Source organism: Nyctereutes procyonoides, unplaced genomic scaffold (assembly GCF_905146905.1).
Source record: "Nyctereutes procyonoides isolate TBG_1078 unplaced genomic scaffold, NYPRO_anot_genome, whole genome shotgun sequence".
NCBI classification, from domain to species: Eukaryota; Metazoa; Chordata; class Mammalia; order Carnivora; family Canidae; genus Nyctereutes; species Nyctereutes procyonoides.
In genome coordinates this window covers 22,398,849-22,419,149 of record NW_026575135.1, presented here as the reverse complement: position 1 = coordinate 22,419,149, position 20,301 = coordinate 22,398,849, and the positions used below count along the sequence as shown (strand labels likewise).

Sequence of the window (20,301 nt, the reverse complement as noted above, 5' to 3'; positions counted from 1 at the left end):
TAGGAAACAAACTGAGGGTTGCTGAAGGGGAGGTGGTAGTGGGGATGGGGTAATTAAGTGATGGATATTAAGGAGGGCACTTGATGTAATGAGCACTTGATGTAATGAGCACCATGTTACATGCAACTGATGAATCATTAAATTCTACCCCGGAAACTAATTTTTAAAAAGTTACATAATTTAAAAGATGGGTAGAACAATGGAACAAATAGAAAATCTAATATCATATTCAATACATTATAATGTAGCACATTATAAAAATGACATTAGAAAAAAACAAAAAAATAAAAATGACATTTAAAACCAGAGTAAGAGGGATCCCTGGGTGGCGCAGCGGTTTGGCGCCTGCCTTTGGCCTAGGGCGCGATCCTGGAGACCCGGGATCGAATCCCACATCAGGCTCCCGGTGCATGGAGCCTGCTTCTCCCTTTGCCTGTGTCTCTGCCTCTATCTCTCTCTCTGTGACTATCATAAGTAAATAAAAAAAATTAAAAAAAAAACAGAGTAAGAGAAAATATTTGCAAATAATTTATGTGATAAGTGACTTCTATGCAGAATATGTAAAGAACTCTTATAACTCAGTGATAGAAAGATAATTAACCCAGTTTAAAAAAAGACAAAGAATCTGAAGAGACATATCTACAAAAAAAAAAAACTATATAAATATATGAAATAGGGGATCCGTGGGTGGCTCAGTGGTTTAGCGTCTGCCTTCGGCACAGGGCATGATCCTGGAGTCCCAGGATTAAGCCCCACCAGGGGCTCCCTGCATGGAGCCTGCTTCTCCCTCTGCCTGCATCTCAGCCTCTCTCTCTCTCTCTCTCTCTCTCTCTCTCATGAATGAATAAATTAAAATCTTTTTAAAATAAATAAATGTATATATAAATATTCAATAAGCACATGAAAATATACTCAACATTATCATTAGTCGCTAGAGAACATGAAAATCAGGACCACAATGAGATATTACTTCATGTCCACTCAGATGGTTAAAATAAAACACATAGGTTTTATGAACTGTTACAAATAGTGAGCCCATAATTGTGTTTTGAAAAACCTTAAAATACATTCTAATATATTTTAAAATATATTCTATCAATAGATCTTTTTGTTCTGAATGAACAAAGCGTTTTGATGTGATGGTTTTGTCATGTGTTATAGTTATCAGGCTCACTCCTACAAAACTGCAGGTCCCTTGAAATCAGGGGCTGTGCTGTGTCTTACTCATCTTTTTAATCCCCCATAGTATCAAACACGCTGGCCTCTATGCAATAAATGCCTAATAATGATATATTGATTTAAATTTCATTAAGCAAGACTTAGGAAAAGCTGCCTTGGAAAGAACCTCAGATACCTTAAAATAAGGTGCTGGAATTGACTAATTGAAGAGGTCTTGGGTTTCTATGTTTAGCAGTAACATTGGTACAGCCATTCTGTTGTCTGTGGAAACATAATCTAGATTACTAGAGACATTCATGGTACAAAACCTGTCAAAAGCTTCTTGTCCTGCAGCCAGCATCCCAGGTTGATCTATAGAGGGTTATCCCTCTCATCATTTCTCTCTTCTTTTTCAGAACAAGTGAGATATCTGCAAGCCAACAGCAGAGAACTCAACATTGTGTTTGGATATCCTGTGAGTATCAGGCCTCTAGTTACTTCGGAAGGAGGCTGATATTCTCTTCTAATATTCCCTTCTGTGACTGGGACAAGAATTCATTGTATATGTAGATCCTACAACATAGATTCTACTTTTTTCAAGCTCCTATACAATGGGGGCTGGTATAGTGAGGGATCAGAAACCAAAATTGATTCTAGTGACCTAGGCTTATGAGAGAATATATCTCAGATTTGGAGTTTCATATATAACTTCTAGAAAAGAGATACTGTGACTTTTTCTTGAACAAATGAAATAATAATTCAACAATATTTTTCCACTTCAACATCTATGGTAATACATACAGATCTAACAGTGGCATAGTTTTCCACTATTTTCAACATACCTTAGTTTATTTTACCAGTATCCTATTGATGAACATTTAAAATGTTTCCATTCAGGGGCACTTGGGTGGCTTGGTCAGTTAAGTGTCCAACTTTTGGTTTTGGCTCAGGTCATGATCTTCAGGTTGTGAGATTGATCCTCACATCAGGGCGGAGTCTGCTTGAGATTTTCTCTCTCCTTCTTCCTCTGCCCCTCCCCTGGCTCACGCACACACTCTTTCTCTCTAAAACAAATAAATCTTAATAAAATAAAATGCTTCCCTTCATATCTAGGCACCCCCTCAAAAAAAATAATAATCTCCTTTTTTTCTATGATGTTTCTGAATGAACTCCACTATACATATATTTTGGCATATTTGTGTGAATATATCCTTTTTTTTAAGATAAGTTTATGTTAGAGAAAGAATGTAAGAGTGGGAAGAGGGGGTGGGATGAGGGAGGGGAAACAGACTCCCTGCTGAGCAGGGAGCCCATTACAGGGTTCCATCTCAGGACCCCAAGGTATTTTGTTATCTGTCTTTCCTTAATTTCAAGTCAGTTCAATAATCTCTCCATGTTAATTAACCTTTTGTATTTCTTCTTATGGAAACTATCTCTTTGTCCATTTTCTATTGGGCATTTTCAGATTGTTTATTTTTCACTTTTTTATTAATAACTCAAGAAAGACAGATATTTAAAATTCATACTCCAGCACCCATCCTTGCCCATATCTGCTCTCTGTAGGGAATCACTTTTGTTACTTTCTTGTATATTCACCAGTGTTTCTTTGTGCAGATAAATCCACTTTCCTACACTATTCTGAACCTTAACAGTATCTCCTGAAGATATTTTCATAATAGATGTCTTTCCTTCTTTTCTTTCTTTACCTGCATAGTATTTCCTATGTAGAATATAGCATAGTTTATGTAACCAGTTTCTTAAAATTGACTTTTGGGTTGTTTCCAGTTGTTTACAGTTACAAGCAATGTTTTTATATGCATTATTTTGTGCATGTGCAGCTCTATCTATCTATCTATAGCTATAGATATATAAATACATAACTATACATATTTGTAGTCTCTGTAAGACATTAGTTTATGATTTCTGAGTTAGGTTCTGGATAATAACAGTGTTCAGGGTATGGCCATGGGAACAGATTTTCTCCCCCCTCCTTTTTCAAAAGATTTTATTTATTTATTTCGCAGAGAGAGCTCACGCATAAGTAGAATGACAAGCAGAGGGAGAAGCAGACAAAAGGAGAGGAAGAAGCAGACAGAGGGAGAGGGAAAAGTAGAGTGAGTGGGAAAAGCAGGCAGAGAGAGAAGGAGAACTAGAGGGAGAGAGAGAAGCAGGCAGAGACAGAGGGAGAAGCAGACAGAGGGAGAGGGAGAAGCAGGTTCCCCGCAGAGCAGAGAGCCTTGATGCAGGGCTCAGTCTCAGGACTCTGCAGGGATGATGACCTGAGCCGAAGGCCACCCAGGTACTCCCTCTTTCACCCTTTCTATCTTCTAGACATGTGTGAGAGGCACTATAGGGCAATAAAACTAGGTTTTGACAATCAGACAGACCTGAATTTGAGCACATCTCTACTCCTTACTAACCTTGCATCTTTAGGCATGTTTTCTTTAACTTCTCTATCCTTTGAGTTTCCTCATTTATGAAAAGAGCCTAACTCAGCTTACATGGTGGTTGTAGGAGTTAGATATAGTTGTGAATAATGTTCTCTCTCTTTCTCCAGGAAACCATTGACCCTTGAAGAAAGGGTACAAGTTTGTTCATCTCTGTATCCATAGTTTGTATCACAATATTTGGCACATAAATGACATTTGATAAATATATGCTGAATAAATAAGCAGATCTGACCTTTTCTTATGTATTTAACAACCATTTAATTTCCATGGCCCATTGCTAATTTTCCTCCTATTTCTCTACTTTTTTCCATTCCTACTTCTTTTCCTCTTCCCAACCCCTAACTTCTGATTCCCATTACGACTTTGACCTTATGTTCTTCTCTATTCCCCCATTTAGCCAATGGTCAGGTTTTACTATCTAAATAAATAAAAAAACAGCCCAAACCAAAATCCACCACCTCTATCATGCTTACATTTTATAGCTCTGCCAAAAAATAAACACTGAAGAAATTCATACTTAAGCAGAATGTTCTACATTCTTTGGATATTGTTTCTGGTTTGACATTAAAGAATAGAGCAGAGCACTCTGGTTGCCAAGTTAGTAAAGAAGTACTGATATTTCTATCTTGAGATAAAATCAGGAAGGCTTTTTTACCTTTGTTTGCTAAATAAATGCTACCAAGTGAGTATAAATCTGAAATATGATAATTAGTTATGAAATCAAATGGAAAATCAGTAATGAAAGGCCAAGTGCTTCAGTCAGGCAAAAGATCAAAAATGGTCTTTGGTTCCAAGTATCAGAACCATTTGGGCTTAGAAGCTGACAAATTCAGAGTATCTCATGATCAAAGAAAACTATTTCTATGTTAGGATAACATTTTGTCAGGGTTAGAAGGGCCGATAGAGATCATTTAGTTAGAACTTCATTCAAGACAGACCTATGTGCTTCTCTGAGAGAAACCTTGTTTAATTTTGTTTCCAGCCTCTACTAATATAGCCCAGAATAGAGCTATGAGCAGAGCAAGCCTTGAGAAACCTATAGTGTTTGATTATTAACTAGAAAATCATAGAGAAGACACCAAGGAAATCTTAGTTGTAGCTTGGATCTCTAAATTCCTAATAAGCTCTATGACCAGCTTCTCTTCCTTAGGGAGATAGACAGGTTAAGTCTTGACTCAAAAGCCTATCTAGCTAGCCCTCTTAGGCAAGTTTTAGCCTTAAGACTGAATGGTTCTGGTTCTCCAGGAGAAGGTCTCTGATGCTTTCCCAAGGCAGTCCAGCAAGATTCTTAATACTTGAGCGGTATCTAAACTTTAGGACTGCATGTGGGGTTTTTCTGTTTTGGCCTTATAGATGGAGGAGGTAGGGGAGAAGCCCTGTCCTTAGGAAATTGTTTGGTCTTATTCTTTTGCTTTTCTTGAGCTCTTATATTTAAGCTCTGATGTCTTAAGTCAAATTATTGAAGACCCAAGGATAGAAAGTAAAATGATCCTGTCAACATCTTGAGATTAGGATTGAGGAGTTAGCAAGTTCCCATTTTCACTCAACAAAATCATAGCTCAGATGTAAACCAAAACTATTCAGACCTTCTCAGGACAATTAAAAGGCAAGTGACTTCCCAGTGATGACAGGGACCAGTGTAGGAACCCCCAGTGGCCTAAAGTTGAAAGAGTAATTTGCTTTTGGCATCTGACATCCTTCAGTATTGAAAGCAGTATGAAAAGGCAGACCAAACTGAATTGGCCAGGCTTAGAAAAACTTCTTAGCTCTGGAAAAGAGCTAATACAAATGACAGACTTGCCTACTATTTAGGACTGAGAAGGACTAGTGGGTGAGAGGTAAGATAATACTGAAAGATCTCTGATTCTATGATAAGAAGGCATTTGGATAGCTATACAAGTGAATTTGGACCCAGGACAGCACAGTCCTGACTCTGCAATTGACTATGTGGTCTTTGGCAAGTAACCTCAGTGCCTCAGTTTCTTTATCCTTAAAAAGCAATCATATAGTCTTCTCTTTATAGGGTTATTGTGGGGAATAAATAAACTGCTACATATAAAATGTTTTAGAACAATGCTTTGTGGGCAGCCCAGGTGGCTCAGTGGTTTGGCACCGCCTTCGGCCCTGGGCATGATCCTGGAGACCCGGGATGGAGTCCCATGTTGGGCTCCCTGCATGGAGCCTGCTTCTCCCTCTGCCTGTGTCTCTGCCTCTGTCTCTCTCTGTGTGTCTCTCACAAATAAATAAATAAAATCCTTAAAAAAAAAAAAAAGAACAATGCTTTGCATGTAGTATTCAATATATGTAAGTTTTTATTGTTGATTTTATTATCATTATTATTTAATAGTATCAATAAACAAAGAACTCTGTGCCTCAAAAAAATCCCATATTTATCAGCCTTGCCTTCTTTGCATTCTCTAGGTCTCCAAGAAAAGTGCGGGACAAACACTTCTTCCCACCTTCACCCCATGGTGGAAGAACTGTGGCTTTTCCCTATTTCAAGGAGTGGGTCTTGGAGCTTTTTGTTAAGAGTGGGAGATGGGGTCTTTTGTTCTTCTAATTGTGCTTGGGTTTGTTGTTGTTTGTTTTTTTTTTTTTTCACTCACAGAACAATACCATCAAGACCTCAAGATATAATGTCTTTAACTTTTTGCCTCTGAACCTATTCGAACAATTCCAGAGACTTGCAAATGCATATTTCCTCATTTTGCTATTCCTACAGGTATTAACTTTTGGGATCTTTTCCACAGAGCATTTTATCAATACCTCTGGGATCTGATTGTGTAATCAGTTCTTCTCCTCTCTAAACTAAGAAATGTCTCTTTAGATAACAGGCAAGTGGATGGACTGGAGTGTCATGACAGTCCTATAGAATAGGTCAGGATTAGGCAGGATGAAACAATCTCAATAAGAGGAAGGACACAAGGTCACTGAATCCCAAGGAAGTGGAGCTCCCTCATCATGTCTCCATGGCCACTCTTCAGGTTGACTACAGGAGGTCACAGACTCTTCACCCCAACCACAACTACAACTCCATTTCTCATTCATTGTCCCAGCCTCCCTGAGAGAAAGTTAATATGCAGGAATTCTGAGAAAGGGAATGGTTTAGAACATAAAAGTACCAGCACAGGGCAAGGAAGCAGGGCAGGGTCAGCCCAATTTAGTGAGGGAAAGATTGTCTCATTTTCCCTTATGCTGAGGGATGAGAGAGGGGATGTGGTTTTCCGAAGTGCACTCTTACCCTACCTTTCACCAGAACATTTATTATCAGAGGAGAAATAAATAGCCCTTTGCTGTCAAGACAAAAGTAGTGGAGTTTAAGATGGATAGGTGGCAACTTATCATCTCCTATTCTTTTGTCCTTTCTTGGAGAGGTTTACCTATATTTACTTCTCTATTATATATTTACTTATATTGCTTATGTTTCCAAAACAATGGAAAGCAACTAGGATAGTTGAATTTATTAGGAACCTGTGGCGGTGAAAGAGGTGGGGGGTGTGATGCTGGGAGGAAATATGTTGTCCTTTAAACTTTCTGACCAGAGTTTCTTCTTTTTCCCTCTCACAGTTGATTCCCCAGATCTCCTCCTTGGCATGGTACACAACTGTGATACCCCTGCTGGTGGTGCTGTCCATAACAGCAGTGAAGGATGCCATCGATGACATGGTGAAATGGCTTCCTTGACTTCTAGTCTTTCACTCTACCTAGTTTGGGGAGGGGGGGGGCACAAAAAAACTTCTCAAAACTACCTAGTGTAAGGAAGAAGCACTGAATGGAAAGAGATGTTTCCTTTCCTTGCTTTCTTATCCATCCCAGAAGAAAATGTAATTCCCTGAGCCTCAAGATTTGTAGTCTATGCATGGCCAGAAAGGGGCAGTGCGAGGCCTTTCTCTGTCTTCCATTGCCACTATTTATTCCCTTTCCCAGGCTTCCTTCCAGCTCCTTTTTTTTTATTTTTTAAATTGGAGTTCACACCCAGTGCTCATCCCACCAAGTGCCCCCCTCAGTGCCCATCACCCAGTCACCCCAACCCCCTGCCCACTTCCCCTTCCACTACCCCTCGTTCATTTCCCAGAGTTAGGTGTCTCTCATGTTTTGTTATCCTCACTGATATTTTCACTCATTTTCTCTCCTTTCCCTTTATTCCCTTTCACTAATTTTTATATTCCCCAAATGAATGAGACCAATAATGCATGTCCTTTTCCAATTGACTTATTTCACTCAGCACAATACCCTCCAGTTCCATCCAAGTCATAGCAAATAGTGGGTATTTGTCATTTCTAATGGCTAAGTAATATTCCATCGTATACATAGACCACATCTTCTTTACCCATTCTTTTTTCGATGGACATCGAGGCTCCTTCCACAGTTGGGCTATTGTGGACATTGCTGCTATAAACTTGGGGTGCAGGTGTCCTGGCGTTTCACTGCATCTGTATCTTTGGGATAAATCCCCAGCAGGTTCCAGGTCCTTTTTAATAACCCACCTTTTCCTTCACTTGGCTTTCTCCAAGTTTGCTCTCATCTTTCTTCCTCCATTCCCCCTTCTCCCATTTTTATATTCCTCTTCTCTTCCTGTCCTCTCCTCCCTCTTTGTCCTGTTCTTAGTTTTCTTCTTCCCTTTCCACATCCCCTTGTCCTCTCTAGCTCTATTTCCAACTTTCACTTCCATCAGATATGTACAGTAGGAACCCCGTGGGTTTAGAACACCTTAGGACATAAACAGAGGCCAACTCCTTTCCTAGCTTTGGAGGGAGAAACTGGCTCCCAGTGAGTGCTGCTTGGCATCCCCTTTGCTCCTTATAGAAGGCCAGGTGAGGCCCCAGGACCATGCCTATTAGTGGGATTTGGGAAGTCAGACCTATTGACCTGCCTCCAGCTTCCCTAAGAGAGTCCTCTCATTTTGTTAGGATAGATTTTTATTTTTTTTTTAATTTTTTTTCTTCTAGAACATTTACTTTTATTGTTTCCCTCTTTTTTATTTTTTATTTTTTTCCTCTTTTTTAAATAATAAATTTATTTTTTAATTGGTGTTCAATTTGCCAACATACAGAATAACACCCAGTGCTCATCCTGTCAAGTGCCCCCCTCAGTGCCTGTCACCCATTCACCCCCACCCCCTGCCCTCCTCCCCTTCCACCACCCCTAGTTCGTTTCCCAGAGTTAGGAGTCTTTATGTTCTGTCTCCCTTTCTGATATTTCCTACCCATTTCTTCTCCCTTCCCTTCTGTTCCCTTTCACTATTATTTATATTCCCCAAATGAATGAGACCATATAATGTTGTCTTTCTCCGATTGACTTATTTCCCTCAGCATAATACCCTCCAGTTCCATCCACGTGGAAGCAAATGGTGGGTATTTGTTGTTTCTAATGGCTGAGTAATATCCCATTGTATACATAGACCACATCTTTATCCATTCATCTTTCGATGGACACTGAGGCTCCTTCCACAGTTTGGCTATTGTGGACATTGCTGCTATAAACATTGGGGTGCAGGTGTCCCGGCGTTTCATTGCATCTGTATCTTTGGGGTAAATTCCCAACAGTGCAATTGCTGGGTCGTAGAAGACCAGCTAGACGGACAAGTTCCAGGGGAAGTCAAGGGACTTAAAGTATACAGAATCAGAAGATACTCCCCCGTGTTTTTTTTTTTTTTTTCTTTTAGGATAGATTTTTAGATCAAAGTTTACAAGCTTGATATTCCTCTAGCTTTTTAACTCTGCAACTCTTTTAAATTCAGAATTAGCCATGTAGTGGTTGAAATTTTTAGTCCCAACTCAGATGTGCAAAAATGTTAACTTTATTTTTCTATAACTAAACTCAGTCTATCTCGCAACTACTACACCACCCTCCCAAACCTTTTTAATGAGAGCTGAAAGCTAAATTTGCCAATTCAGAATAACCCAGTTACTCCTGAGTTAGAACTCCATTTCTTTAGATACACATGCTGACAAATTCAAGATTCTTTCTGCCCTCTTCCTAGTCCTGCCTTTTTCCCAGGGAGTAATCTCAACTGGAAGTAGAAGATTTATGTGAGCATCAGGACATGCCTTGTATTTGTCCCCCTTTTATTTGGTCTTTGAATAAAAGACCTCTGTTGCTCTTTCCTTAGTGCATCTACTATAGAAGATTCTGTATGTTGACTATGATGGGCATATGCTTGAGAATTCTTAACTTTCCCTGCTCCTACCAAGGTGTGTGAGACTCTAGTCCTGTCTATCATTTTTTTTATTCTCTCCTCTGTGGTGTTGAAAGTCAAACAACTTGACTAAGTTGTTTGTTCTCATTCCCCCAGGCTCTGGCTTTTGAAATTCAGAGCCAAGATTTTGTCTCTTCTTTCTTGGTTCTTTCTCTGAACTCTTTTCCCAGCTTCTCTGAGACAACCAACCTCTTACCCTGGTTTTAGTGATAGAAAGGCTTGGAAGATAAAGGAAAATTATAAATAAAGAGAACTACATTGAGTAGTATTTATTAACCTTTTACATGCTATTTGCTCTTTGCCAATTTCTTTAACATTTTTTTTTTGTGTAATTTTAGAAAAGGCATCAAAATGACAATCAAGTCAACAACCGTTCTGTTATGGTGGTGATGAATGGCAGGTAAGTCATAGGGAAACCAGTTTAGATAGGACCAGCTCTGGAAGAAGGTTGTCCTTGCTAAAGCTTGATGGGGTTGGGTGCTTTGGAAAGGTAATTCAGGAAAGTGAAAAGAACTTAAGTTTGAACGTAAGAATTTGTTTCTAGGTCTAGTATACCCTGATTTTGCCATGTGACCTCAGACCTCTTTGATCCTCATATTTCTTACCTATAAACTGAAGATAATATTCTTTACCTTAGAGGATGTTGTAAAAGTTAAAATGAAATAATAGATATTAAGACAATTAGCAATTTATGACATATAAGTGATTATTATTAGTGTAGTGTTCAGCATGGAGATATCTGTCTTTAGAACATCATCTAATTCTGGCACGGCTTCTATGGCCATTCTACTGTATAACTTTTGATCAGGTTATTTTTTGTTGTTAACAATCTAAAGAAAGTATTGGTTAAAAACTAATAATAAAAATAAAATAAAATAAAGTATTGGTGTTGACCCCATTGCTGTGGTGCTTGGTCATGCTGTCTAAAGTGTTTTCAATGGATCAGTATTTGATGGTGTCCTACAAAATTTGAGGAATTTACCTTTGGCAGGAATGCGGGAGGCAGACATAATTCCTATATAAAACAAAATATGAAGACTATCATAAGAGATACAAAAAGTTATAGGAATTAATAAAAATGAGCAACCATGGCTGATTAAAGGAATCAAGACTTTCTGGAGGAGGTAATATCTGTACTAGGCCTTAAGGGATGGGGAAGAATTCAACAAATAGAGATTAAAAAACAGGAAAAATGACCAGTGTATACAGTATCATGATTGCAAATAAGTACAGACCTGAAGGAATTCAAAATTGAAGTCCAGTCTTTGTTCACAGTGGCCTTACAGAACATCCAAGTGCTATACTTTTAATCATATTTAATTCTTTTATGTGAGGTTCTTGGGCACCTAATCCTGTTATTTATTGTGGCTGCTGATTCTTACTTGTAGTGGATTATTTCCTCAAGTGTTTTTTGGTCTGTTTAAGCCTCTCATAAGATACCACAAAAAAGTCAGTTGTGATTAAAAAGAAAATTTAAAGTAAGAAAGAAAAGAAAAAGAAAAGACATAACTGAGTGTATTAGAAATTTGCAAGGGTAGGGAGTCACTGACCAAATGGATTTAGGTGAATGAACTCCCCAAGTAGTTTGAGCACTTGGGTTTTGAAAAAACTTGGAAAAGCATTTGTCATAGAGTGGTTTTAGGGTGGGAGATCAGAAGTAGGGCCCTGGTTAGACTTTATAAGCCAGTGTTCAATTTAATACTCAATGAGGCTGTTGTTGAAATAGTCCATATTCGGTAGCTTTCTTTTTCTAGTACACGTGGTTTTGAGTAGAGCTGCTATTGAAAAGGTTTGTCTGTTTTGCAAGTTCAAATTTCTGTCATTTCATTTCTCAATAATTTTGGTTACAAGTGCATCATTAGGGATCCCTGGGTGACTTAACCAGTGAGCATCTGCTTTCAGCTCAGGGCGTGATCCCAGGGTCCTGGGATTGAGTCCCACATCGGGCTCGCAGGGAGCCTGCTTCTCCCTCTCCCTATGTCTCTGCCTCTCGCCCTGTGTCTCTCATGAATGAATAAATAAAATCTTAAAACACACACACACACACACAAGTATATCATTAGTGGAACTTTCTTTATGAGAATTCTAAATGCCCTGAGTTGGGAGCACCTGAGTGGCTCAGTCAGTGAAGTGTCTGCCTTCTTTCAGGTCATGATCTGGGGTCCTGGGTGGAACCCTGCATTGCATCACATTGGGCTCCCTGCTCAGCAGAAAGTCTGCTTTTCCTTCTCCTTCTCTTTCTCCCCCTGCTTGTGCTTTCTTTCTCTCTCTCTCAAATAAAAAAATCTTTTTAAAAAGTACCGAGTTGAGGTTGTATCCCTTTTGAGGGGTTTGTGTTTACTTCTGCCAGGTAACTCAAGGATATCACCTAATGAGACCTAATTTTGAAGAATTATAAATTTGAATCCCATACTTCACAAGGTTATAAATTCTTGGAGTTCTCTACTCTCTAACCCTCAGCCCTCCAGAGTAAGATAGACAAACTTTCTTGCCAGTGGGTTGATTTGTTTTAGATCACCCTTTCCCTAATGGTGTTGCCCTTTCAGAGTCCTGGCTTTATGAGGGGTTCTTTTTTTTTTTTTTTATGATAGTCACACAGAGAGAGAGAGAGAGAGAGGCAGAGACACAGGCAGAGGGAGAAGCAGGCTCCATGCACCGGGAGCCCGACGTGGGATTCGATCCCGGGTCTCCAGGATCGCGCCCTGGGACAAAGGCAGGCGCCAAACCACTGCGCCACCCAGGGATCCCTATGAGGGGTTCTTAGTTGCATCTCACTACCTCTCAAGATCCTAAGGCTTGATATCCTGTCCCTCAGTGTGCTAAATTAAAACTCAAGTCACTAATTTAGATTGGTAATTCCTTCCTTCACTCAGAGCAAGAACAACTTCAGAACATGCTGACTGTTCTGGATTTCAGACTTTTTTTTTTCTCCTCCTGGCTCCTTACTGTATGGTAAGCGTAGCCTTGCCTTTGAAAGAATGTTTGCCTTAGTATATCTAGCATTTCTAAGTGTTTGTAGTAGGAAAAATACCAGTGTTACAGAATTCCAGGAAGTACCATTCACATTAAAACAATATACTGTGAACAGTTTCCTCTGGAGTCAAAGGACTGCCTTCTCTAGCTCTCTGATCATATTTTCTAAACCAAAAGTTAGAATGCAATGTGTGGAAATTAAAAATATGCTTATGGCACAGCAGGATTAAATATTTTAAGTCAGAAGGAAATATCTTCTCCTCTCTTAAATCTAAGACACATGATTGTTATAATGTCTAGAAACAGATTAGTAATAGTTTGACACCTCCTTATGCAATAAAATATAAGCTTTTAAATCTTCAGGAGAAGCCAGGATGTAGCCCTTCTTACTACATTTTACTGATGAAAATCATGACAGACAGAATGCCAGAGAACTAGCAAAAGTGAACATGGAATCAAAACAAAGCAAAAACAGATATTCAGATGTTTTTCTTCAAGTCTTGTAGCTACTCCCTTTCAGTACTATAAAGCAGATTTGAAAATTAGTGACAAAAATTAGTAAACATATTCAGATTTTATCTGCAGAGAGATGACACTTGGATCCAAGGGAAGGAGATACAAGGATATATAAATAGTGGTTTTACAAGAAAGACTTTTGTATTATAAAATGCAAGAAGGGGCACCTGGGTGATGCAGTTGTTTGGGCCTCTGACTCTTGGTTTCTTTTTTTTTTTTTTTTTAAATTTTTATTTATTTATGATAGTCACAGAGAGAGAGAGAGGGGCAGAGACACAGGCAGAGGGAGAAGCAGGCTCCATGCACCGGGAGCCCGACGTGGGATTCAATCCCGGGTCTCCAGGATCGTGCCCTGGGCCAAAGGCAGGCACCAAACCGCTGCGCCACCCAGGGATCCCTGACTCTTGGTTTCTACTCCGGTCATGTACTCAGGGTTGTGAAAGTGCTTAAGACTCTCTCATGCTTTCCCTCTGCCCCTCTCCCCCATAATAAATAAATATATCTTTAAAAACATAATAATGTGCAGAGAAAATTGGATTGAATAAGACATGAAGAAATATAGCTCAGGAATTGGAAGAAAATTATCTAAAATAAAGTGAATTTAAATAAAAGAAAAAAAAAATTTTTTTTTTATAAAAGAAATTTGGCCCTTGTTAAAGAAGTTATCTTCCCAGAAAAGATTTTCTGGGAAAACTGATGCCTTTTTTGTGTCTGGTAAAGTAGTAATGTGTGTCATGCCTACAGATAACAAGGCATCGTTCAAATGCAAAACAAGCAATGGTGTCCAGGTATGCCTTCTCTATGTCAGCATTTTGGGTGCTTGACATAATAGAATTGTTGCAAAGAAGTAGCTCATATTTCCAATATGCTCGTGGCACTGCTTAGTCCTTTATCAGGAAGGAAAGCTTCATGGCCTGTGCAATTGGGGAAATTGAGGTACAAAAAAAAGAAAGGAAGAGAGCCAGTATTATTGTGGAATCTACTCCTATTGCCAGCTGCCATTTGTGGGAAGTGAGGATTTGAGGAGGCAAAAGTAATCCAATTTTGAGGTCACATGATAGAACGAGCCCCTGGCCATCATATGCAACTTGATGAATCTCTAAACTCTACCCTGAAACTAGTAATAAACTACATGTTAACTACTTGAATTTTTTAAAAAAAGTAATCCAATTTTTGTATAAGTAAATAAAAGTGGTTACAACCATATTATAGAATACAATTTATCTATCAAAAAGAATGAGCCGCATTTTCTTTTTTTTTTAAAGAAAGGTTTTGTTCTTTTTTTTATTTTTTTTATTTTATTTATGATAGTCACACAGAGAGAGAGAAAGAGGCAGAGACACAGGCAGAGGGAGAAGCAGGCTCCATGCACCGGGAGCCCGATGTGGGATTCGATCCCGGGTCTCCAGTATCGCGCCCTGGGCCAAAGGCAGGCGCCAAACCGCTGCGCCACCCAGGGATCCCTGAGCCGCATTTTCTATAAGTGCTCTGCAAGATATGTTATTACATTAAAAATGGAAAGTACAGCAAATTATATATCCAGTATGTAACTTTTAAATGTATGTCTTGTATTATTTGGATATTATTTGGATTGATATTTTCTAGACAGAAAAAAAAAAAAATAGGGCAGCCCGGATGGCTCAGCAGTTTAGCGCTGCCTTCAGCTCCAGTCCTGGAGACTCAGGATCGAGTCCCATGTCCCAGCTCCCTGCATGGAGCCTGCTTCTCCCTCTGCCTGTGTCTCTGCCTCTCTCTCTCTCTCACACTGTGTGTCCCATGAATAAATAAATAAAATCTTAAAAAAAAAGAAAAAAGTTACAGTTGTTACTTGAGAAGAAAAACTAAAATATGGGGAGAGAGTTTTTCCTTTTCATACTTCTTTATTATTTGAAATATTTTTTACCATATGCATATATTACTTTTAGTTAAAGAATAATTATGTGCACATATGACTACATATGCTTTTATAGAGTTTTAGAAAACCCTTGTAACCTGAAGTCAAGAGAAATGGCCCCCATTCTTGATTATAGCAAGGATGCCTCACAAACCAGTTTGGGTTTCCTATAAGCCTTGATTTCATCTCAGCTTATTTTCTTTTTATTTTAATTAATTAATTAATTAGATTGTCAAAGCAGGGCTATGGGGAAATTCTCAAAGCAGGTATTCAAGGCTCATTTTCTTACAGGATAAAGGAGGACAAATGGATGAATATTCAAGTGGGAGATATAATAAAACTAAAAAATAATCAGTCTGTCACGGTGAGTACCTCTTTGGGCTGTGGCTTTTTTCTTTTTTTGCTTGAGTGAGTACAAAGGAACTATTTTAGCACTTCTGCTGCCACTGCTTTTGGTGACCTCTATCTGCATTACTTCACATGTGGAGATCAACAGCTCCTGTGGTAAGGAGCACATGTGGTAAGCTTGTTTATGCCAGCCTCTTACCACAGCTACAGATAAAATATGACTAGTGTGTAGTAGCAGCAGCGAACCCTAGACAAAATAAACCAAATATCTATAAGGTTTTAGGATGAACATCTGTTCCTGAGGTAGTTGCTTCTGTCACACTGTAATGTTAAAACTCCCCTTCCTGCTTTCCTCATCTTCTCTGGCTTTTCTGACCACAGGCTGATGTACTGTTACTCTCTAGCAGTGAGCCATACGGTCTGACATACATAGAAACAGCAGAACTGGATGGGTAAGTGTTTCTTCCTGATAATCATTTAAGACCACTGATCCAGCTTAATTTCTCACTGAGAGGGAGAGCATGATGCAGAGAATAAATTTGATTCCAGATGGAAGTGCCAAAGATGCTAGAAATATTCAGATAAGAGAAAATAGGAAGCCAGACCCTTGGGATCTCAAGTCTAAGGCTGAGCTCTTAACATTCCATAATCAAACATCCACTGGGTAAAGAATCTGGACGCATAAACTCCATTTTCTCCGTCTCTAAAATGGAGACACTCTGGCTGTATTCACTAATGTTGAGTGACAGGAAAGAGGTTAATAGAATGTAAAATTTCAGAATAGAGTTCTGAAGTTTCCAGTGGGGGTTAAAGGCATGGGGATGATGAGTATGGAGGTAATTATTTACTGATGAAATACCATGTTCTATAAAGGATTTAAGGTAGAAATTCATTAACATGCAAAAGATAAGGTCTTAGGAGAATAGAAGCCATCTTCAGAGAGCTTGTCCTCTGGGGTTTTCTATCAATTGCATTCTTACAACTATTCCTCTTGGTTGCCTGCAAGCTTTTTGAAATGTGGCTTCCATTTTTGTTTCTGTCTCTGAATTCCTATATCCGCAAACGGTTAACTGGAATTCCTTCTTGGGTCTTATAAATATTTATGAAGTGAGGAGTATTTTTACTTGGAAATGTGTACAAGGTTCTTATTCTTACTAAGAGCTGCTCCTTATTCTTGAAGGGAGCAGTGCCACCTTCAGGCTGTTTTGTGGTGTCTCTTCAGCCTCTAGATAGAGCACCTGAACAGCAAGATTTCATGGATCAGTTAAAGCAGTGGTGGTGTGTTTCAGGGAATGAGAGCAGAGAGAGGGGAGCAAGTGGGCTAACACTTGGCTTCCTTGTAGAGCTGTCTGTCTCAATACTGTCTTTGAGAGAGAACAGTGGAGGTGACTCTTAAAGCTCAAACCTGTAGTCCAAGCTCTATAGGCAGTATCTATATTCTTAAAATCCCAAGATGAAATGGGAGAAGCTGGCCCTGTGCTGTTGTAATTATGCATGTTTCCTATGTTCTGATGACTGTGTGCCCTTTGCTCTAGCGAAACCAACCTGAAAGTGAAGCAGGCCATCTCAGTTACCAGCAACTTGGAAGATAACCTGGGGCTGCTCTCTGCCTTTGATGGTAAGTCAGAAAGTAAGTTTGCCCACTCACATGTTTATCAGTAGAGGACTGGTTAAATATAGTACATCCATACAGTGAATCCTTCATAACTTATTAAGAATAATATGCAAGTTGATATTTATTTACATGGAAAAATATTCACAACATATTAATAAGTGAAAAAAAAAACGGATTACAGCCGACTATGCACAGTGTCTATAAACTGAGCTTATTTTTGGAAACATACATGTTTACAAATCCATGTATAGAAAAACTTGAAGGATGTACTTCAAAAGATTAATAGCATATATCTCTGGGCAATTTTACTTTCTCCTCTTAGTATTGTATATGTATTTACAAGGGACATATTTTACTTCAGTGATTAGGAAAAAGCCAAATTATTTCCATTTTGAAAAAAATACTAGATTTGCTTTAAGTTAAGTAGTTTTTAAATTTTCTTTAGATTCAGAGCTCATATGATCTGACAGTACTGATAGGTGATAAGTTATCATGTGGGTTTTTCTGTCTCTGGATGACCCATATCACAAACAGAATTACTCTTCTTTGATGCCCAGAAGCCTTTGTCTGCCTTTCTAAAGGGAGCTGGTGAGAAATGGGCAGCAACTGAGAGAGGATAGGATGTGTATGTATTTTGAAAGAAGATTTTTTCTTCTTTTCTGTTAAGCCTCCTATTAGGAAAGGCCTAAGATTACAGAACCAGAATTCTCCTTCATTTTTCTTTAGGAAAAGTGAAATGTGAGTCTCCCAATAACAAGTTGGACAAATTCACAGGAATACTGACTTATAAGGGAAAAAACTACCTCCTGAACCATGACAAGCTGCTACTCCGAGGCTGTGTCATCAGGAATACAGATTGGTGCTATGGCTTGGTGATTTATACTGGTGAGTCTCCTTTCAGTGACAGACCCCCAACATGCTAGATTCCATTCATGATCAATTTGTGGGTACTCAGTTTCCAGGATGTAGATATGGGAGACACACACACACCACCACCACCACCACCACCACCACCACACCACACATACATACACACTATGGCTTTGAAACAGATAGAAAGGGAAGGAGGTAGATGGATAGATGAATGGATGGAAGGTTTAAGAAAAACATTTCTTCTGAGAAAAAAAAAAGACATTTCCCCCCAAGTAATGAGCTGCTAACATTATCAGCTCTGTCTTTGTTAAAGGCAGTCTTTGTGTTCCAAGAGCACAGGGCACTTATGAGTCTTTCCAGTCATATCTGGACACAAAAGAAGGTATACATATAGAAAGAGTACACATGGAGTTAACATGTGAAAGGGGAACATATGAGAGGAGAGGGTATATATATGTGGATTACTTCGAGCAGAGAATACACAAAGAATGCTCTTGGTGAGAATGCTCACTATGGAGAAGAATATAAAATAAAATGTGAGGGATTCATGCCACAGAAAAGGCACATGTGAATCATTAGCAGTGGCCCCTCTAGAGAAGTCAATTAGAGCCATAGTCTCTTATGCTTAGTGAGGGATTTGGGGGGGATTATGTGTTTGGGAAAATGGAGGAAGCCTCTGTGCCACCTTGTGCCTTTGGTGATAATGGGCATTGATGACATAACCGTAGGAAGAAGATGGGGAACACTGAAGAAAGCATCAGGGAAGATTTACCACAGTGACTACTATCCAACTCTGAGCTCCCTTTCTAGAGAATTAATTCCTGGACATGGGAGTCCTAGCTGCTTCACTTCTGTGGAGATTAATGGGATCAAACCCCTAAAAAGAAGCTTTAGAGTCCAAGGAGGCCTTGGTGGAATTTTTTCATTGGTTCTTGAGCTAGAGTGACAACTTCTAGTCCCAAACTCAAAAGTACATTTATTTTCTTCACTGTACTTTGGCAGCTACCCCTACACATTGCCATTCAAAAACTCATTTTTCAACAAATGATTTTTCTCCCTAAGCAATGGCAGTGAGGTTGCCAACAAGCACAAACCTAGTTAAGGTTTCTCTCTGACTCTTGGTTTACATGGTAGTGAGAAATCTTTGGGGACTTTGGGAAACTCAGCAGAAGAGAACTGACACCACTTAAGAGCATATTGAGTATTCAGTGCAGAATTTAGTTGCTTTTCCTGCTCATGATACCCACATTCTACCATGAGCTCCACATTCTTCTTGAAACATGAGGTCGGTCATTCTTTCTAAGGATCCCTGGAAGATTCTGTCCCTTGTAGCTTCCTGGCTTTGAGCCAAACTTCTCATGACTTCAGACGTTCACAAAATACCTTAGAAGGAATGAATAGTTAGCTATGCCCTCCATTCTCAGGGTTTGCCCACATTGTCAGGGAAGTTCCAATTCGCTCATGTGTAAACATTAATGAAATTCCTTCATTAGAGTACATGTAAGAGTAGCATTCAGATTGTAAAAACCAAGGAAATTGCTACTTACACTTTCTTCTAAACTTCTTACATTTTTTTAAAGATTATTTATTTATTTATTGACAGAGACACACACAGAGGCGGGGAGGGCAGAGACACAGGCAGATGGAGAAGCAGGCACCATGCAGAGAGCCTTACGTGAGACTAGATCCAGGGCCTCCAGGATCACGCCCTAGGCCACAAGGCGGCGCTAAACCGCTGCGCCACCGGGGCTGCCCACTTCTTACATTTTCTCTACAGCCATATTTCTGTTCAGTAATATCAACTCTAGTCCCATTGGCCACTAAGAACTCTTTACTTCTAAAAAAAAAAAAAAAGAACTCTTTACTTCTACTTACCATTTGCCCTAATGTGAAGAAATACAGCCTCTGTCTCTCAGCCCCAGAAAAGTCCCAGCTTCCACCTCAGAAGAAGCCACTGCCATTGCCTTTTCTGTTCTTCCTTTCCCAATTAGAAACTTGAAATGGATCCTGTCTCAGCAAAGAGTTTCCTCAAAAGAAGGTAGAGATTGCTTTATCAAAAAAATCTCTTTTCTAAACTAAATAAACTGGATGATGATGAGAAACTTGTGGCTTCTACTGTTGAATTACTATATTGTACACCTGAAACTAATATGACACTATTTAAACTAACTGGAATTAAAACTAAAATTAAAAAAAAGAAGAAGCTTGTGGGCTCCTCTTCTGACTTAGCTCATCTATGAAAGACTAGACTCTCTAAGGTGCTGCAAAAAGATGG

At 39.1% G+C, this 20,301-nt stretch overlaps 1 protein-coding gene across 1 annotated transcript in view; it reads left to right on the top strand.

The window, feature by feature from the left end:
* LOC129494568 (phospholipid-transporting ATPase FetA-like) overlaps positions 1–20,301 on the top strand; it is a 105,820-nt gene that overhangs the window by 25,949 nt on the left and 59,570 nt on the right. Inside the window, exons 2-9 of the mRNA XM_055301496.1 lie at positions 1,575–1,633; positions 6,217–6,330; positions 7,176–7,274; positions 10,146–10,207; positions 15,482–15,554; positions 15,920–15,990; positions 17,074–17,156; positions 17,880–18,038. Of these exons, the coding sequence (XP_055157471.1) occupies positions 1,575–1,633; positions 6,217–6,330; positions 7,176–7,274; positions 10,146–10,207; positions 15,482–15,554; positions 15,920–15,990; positions 17,074–17,156; positions 17,880–18,038 (720 nt within the window). The remainder of the gene's footprint in view (positions 1–1,574; positions 1,634–6,216; positions 6,331–7,175; positions 7,275–10,145; positions 10,208–15,481; positions 15,555–15,919; positions 15,991–17,073; positions 17,157–17,879; positions 18,039–20,301) is intronic.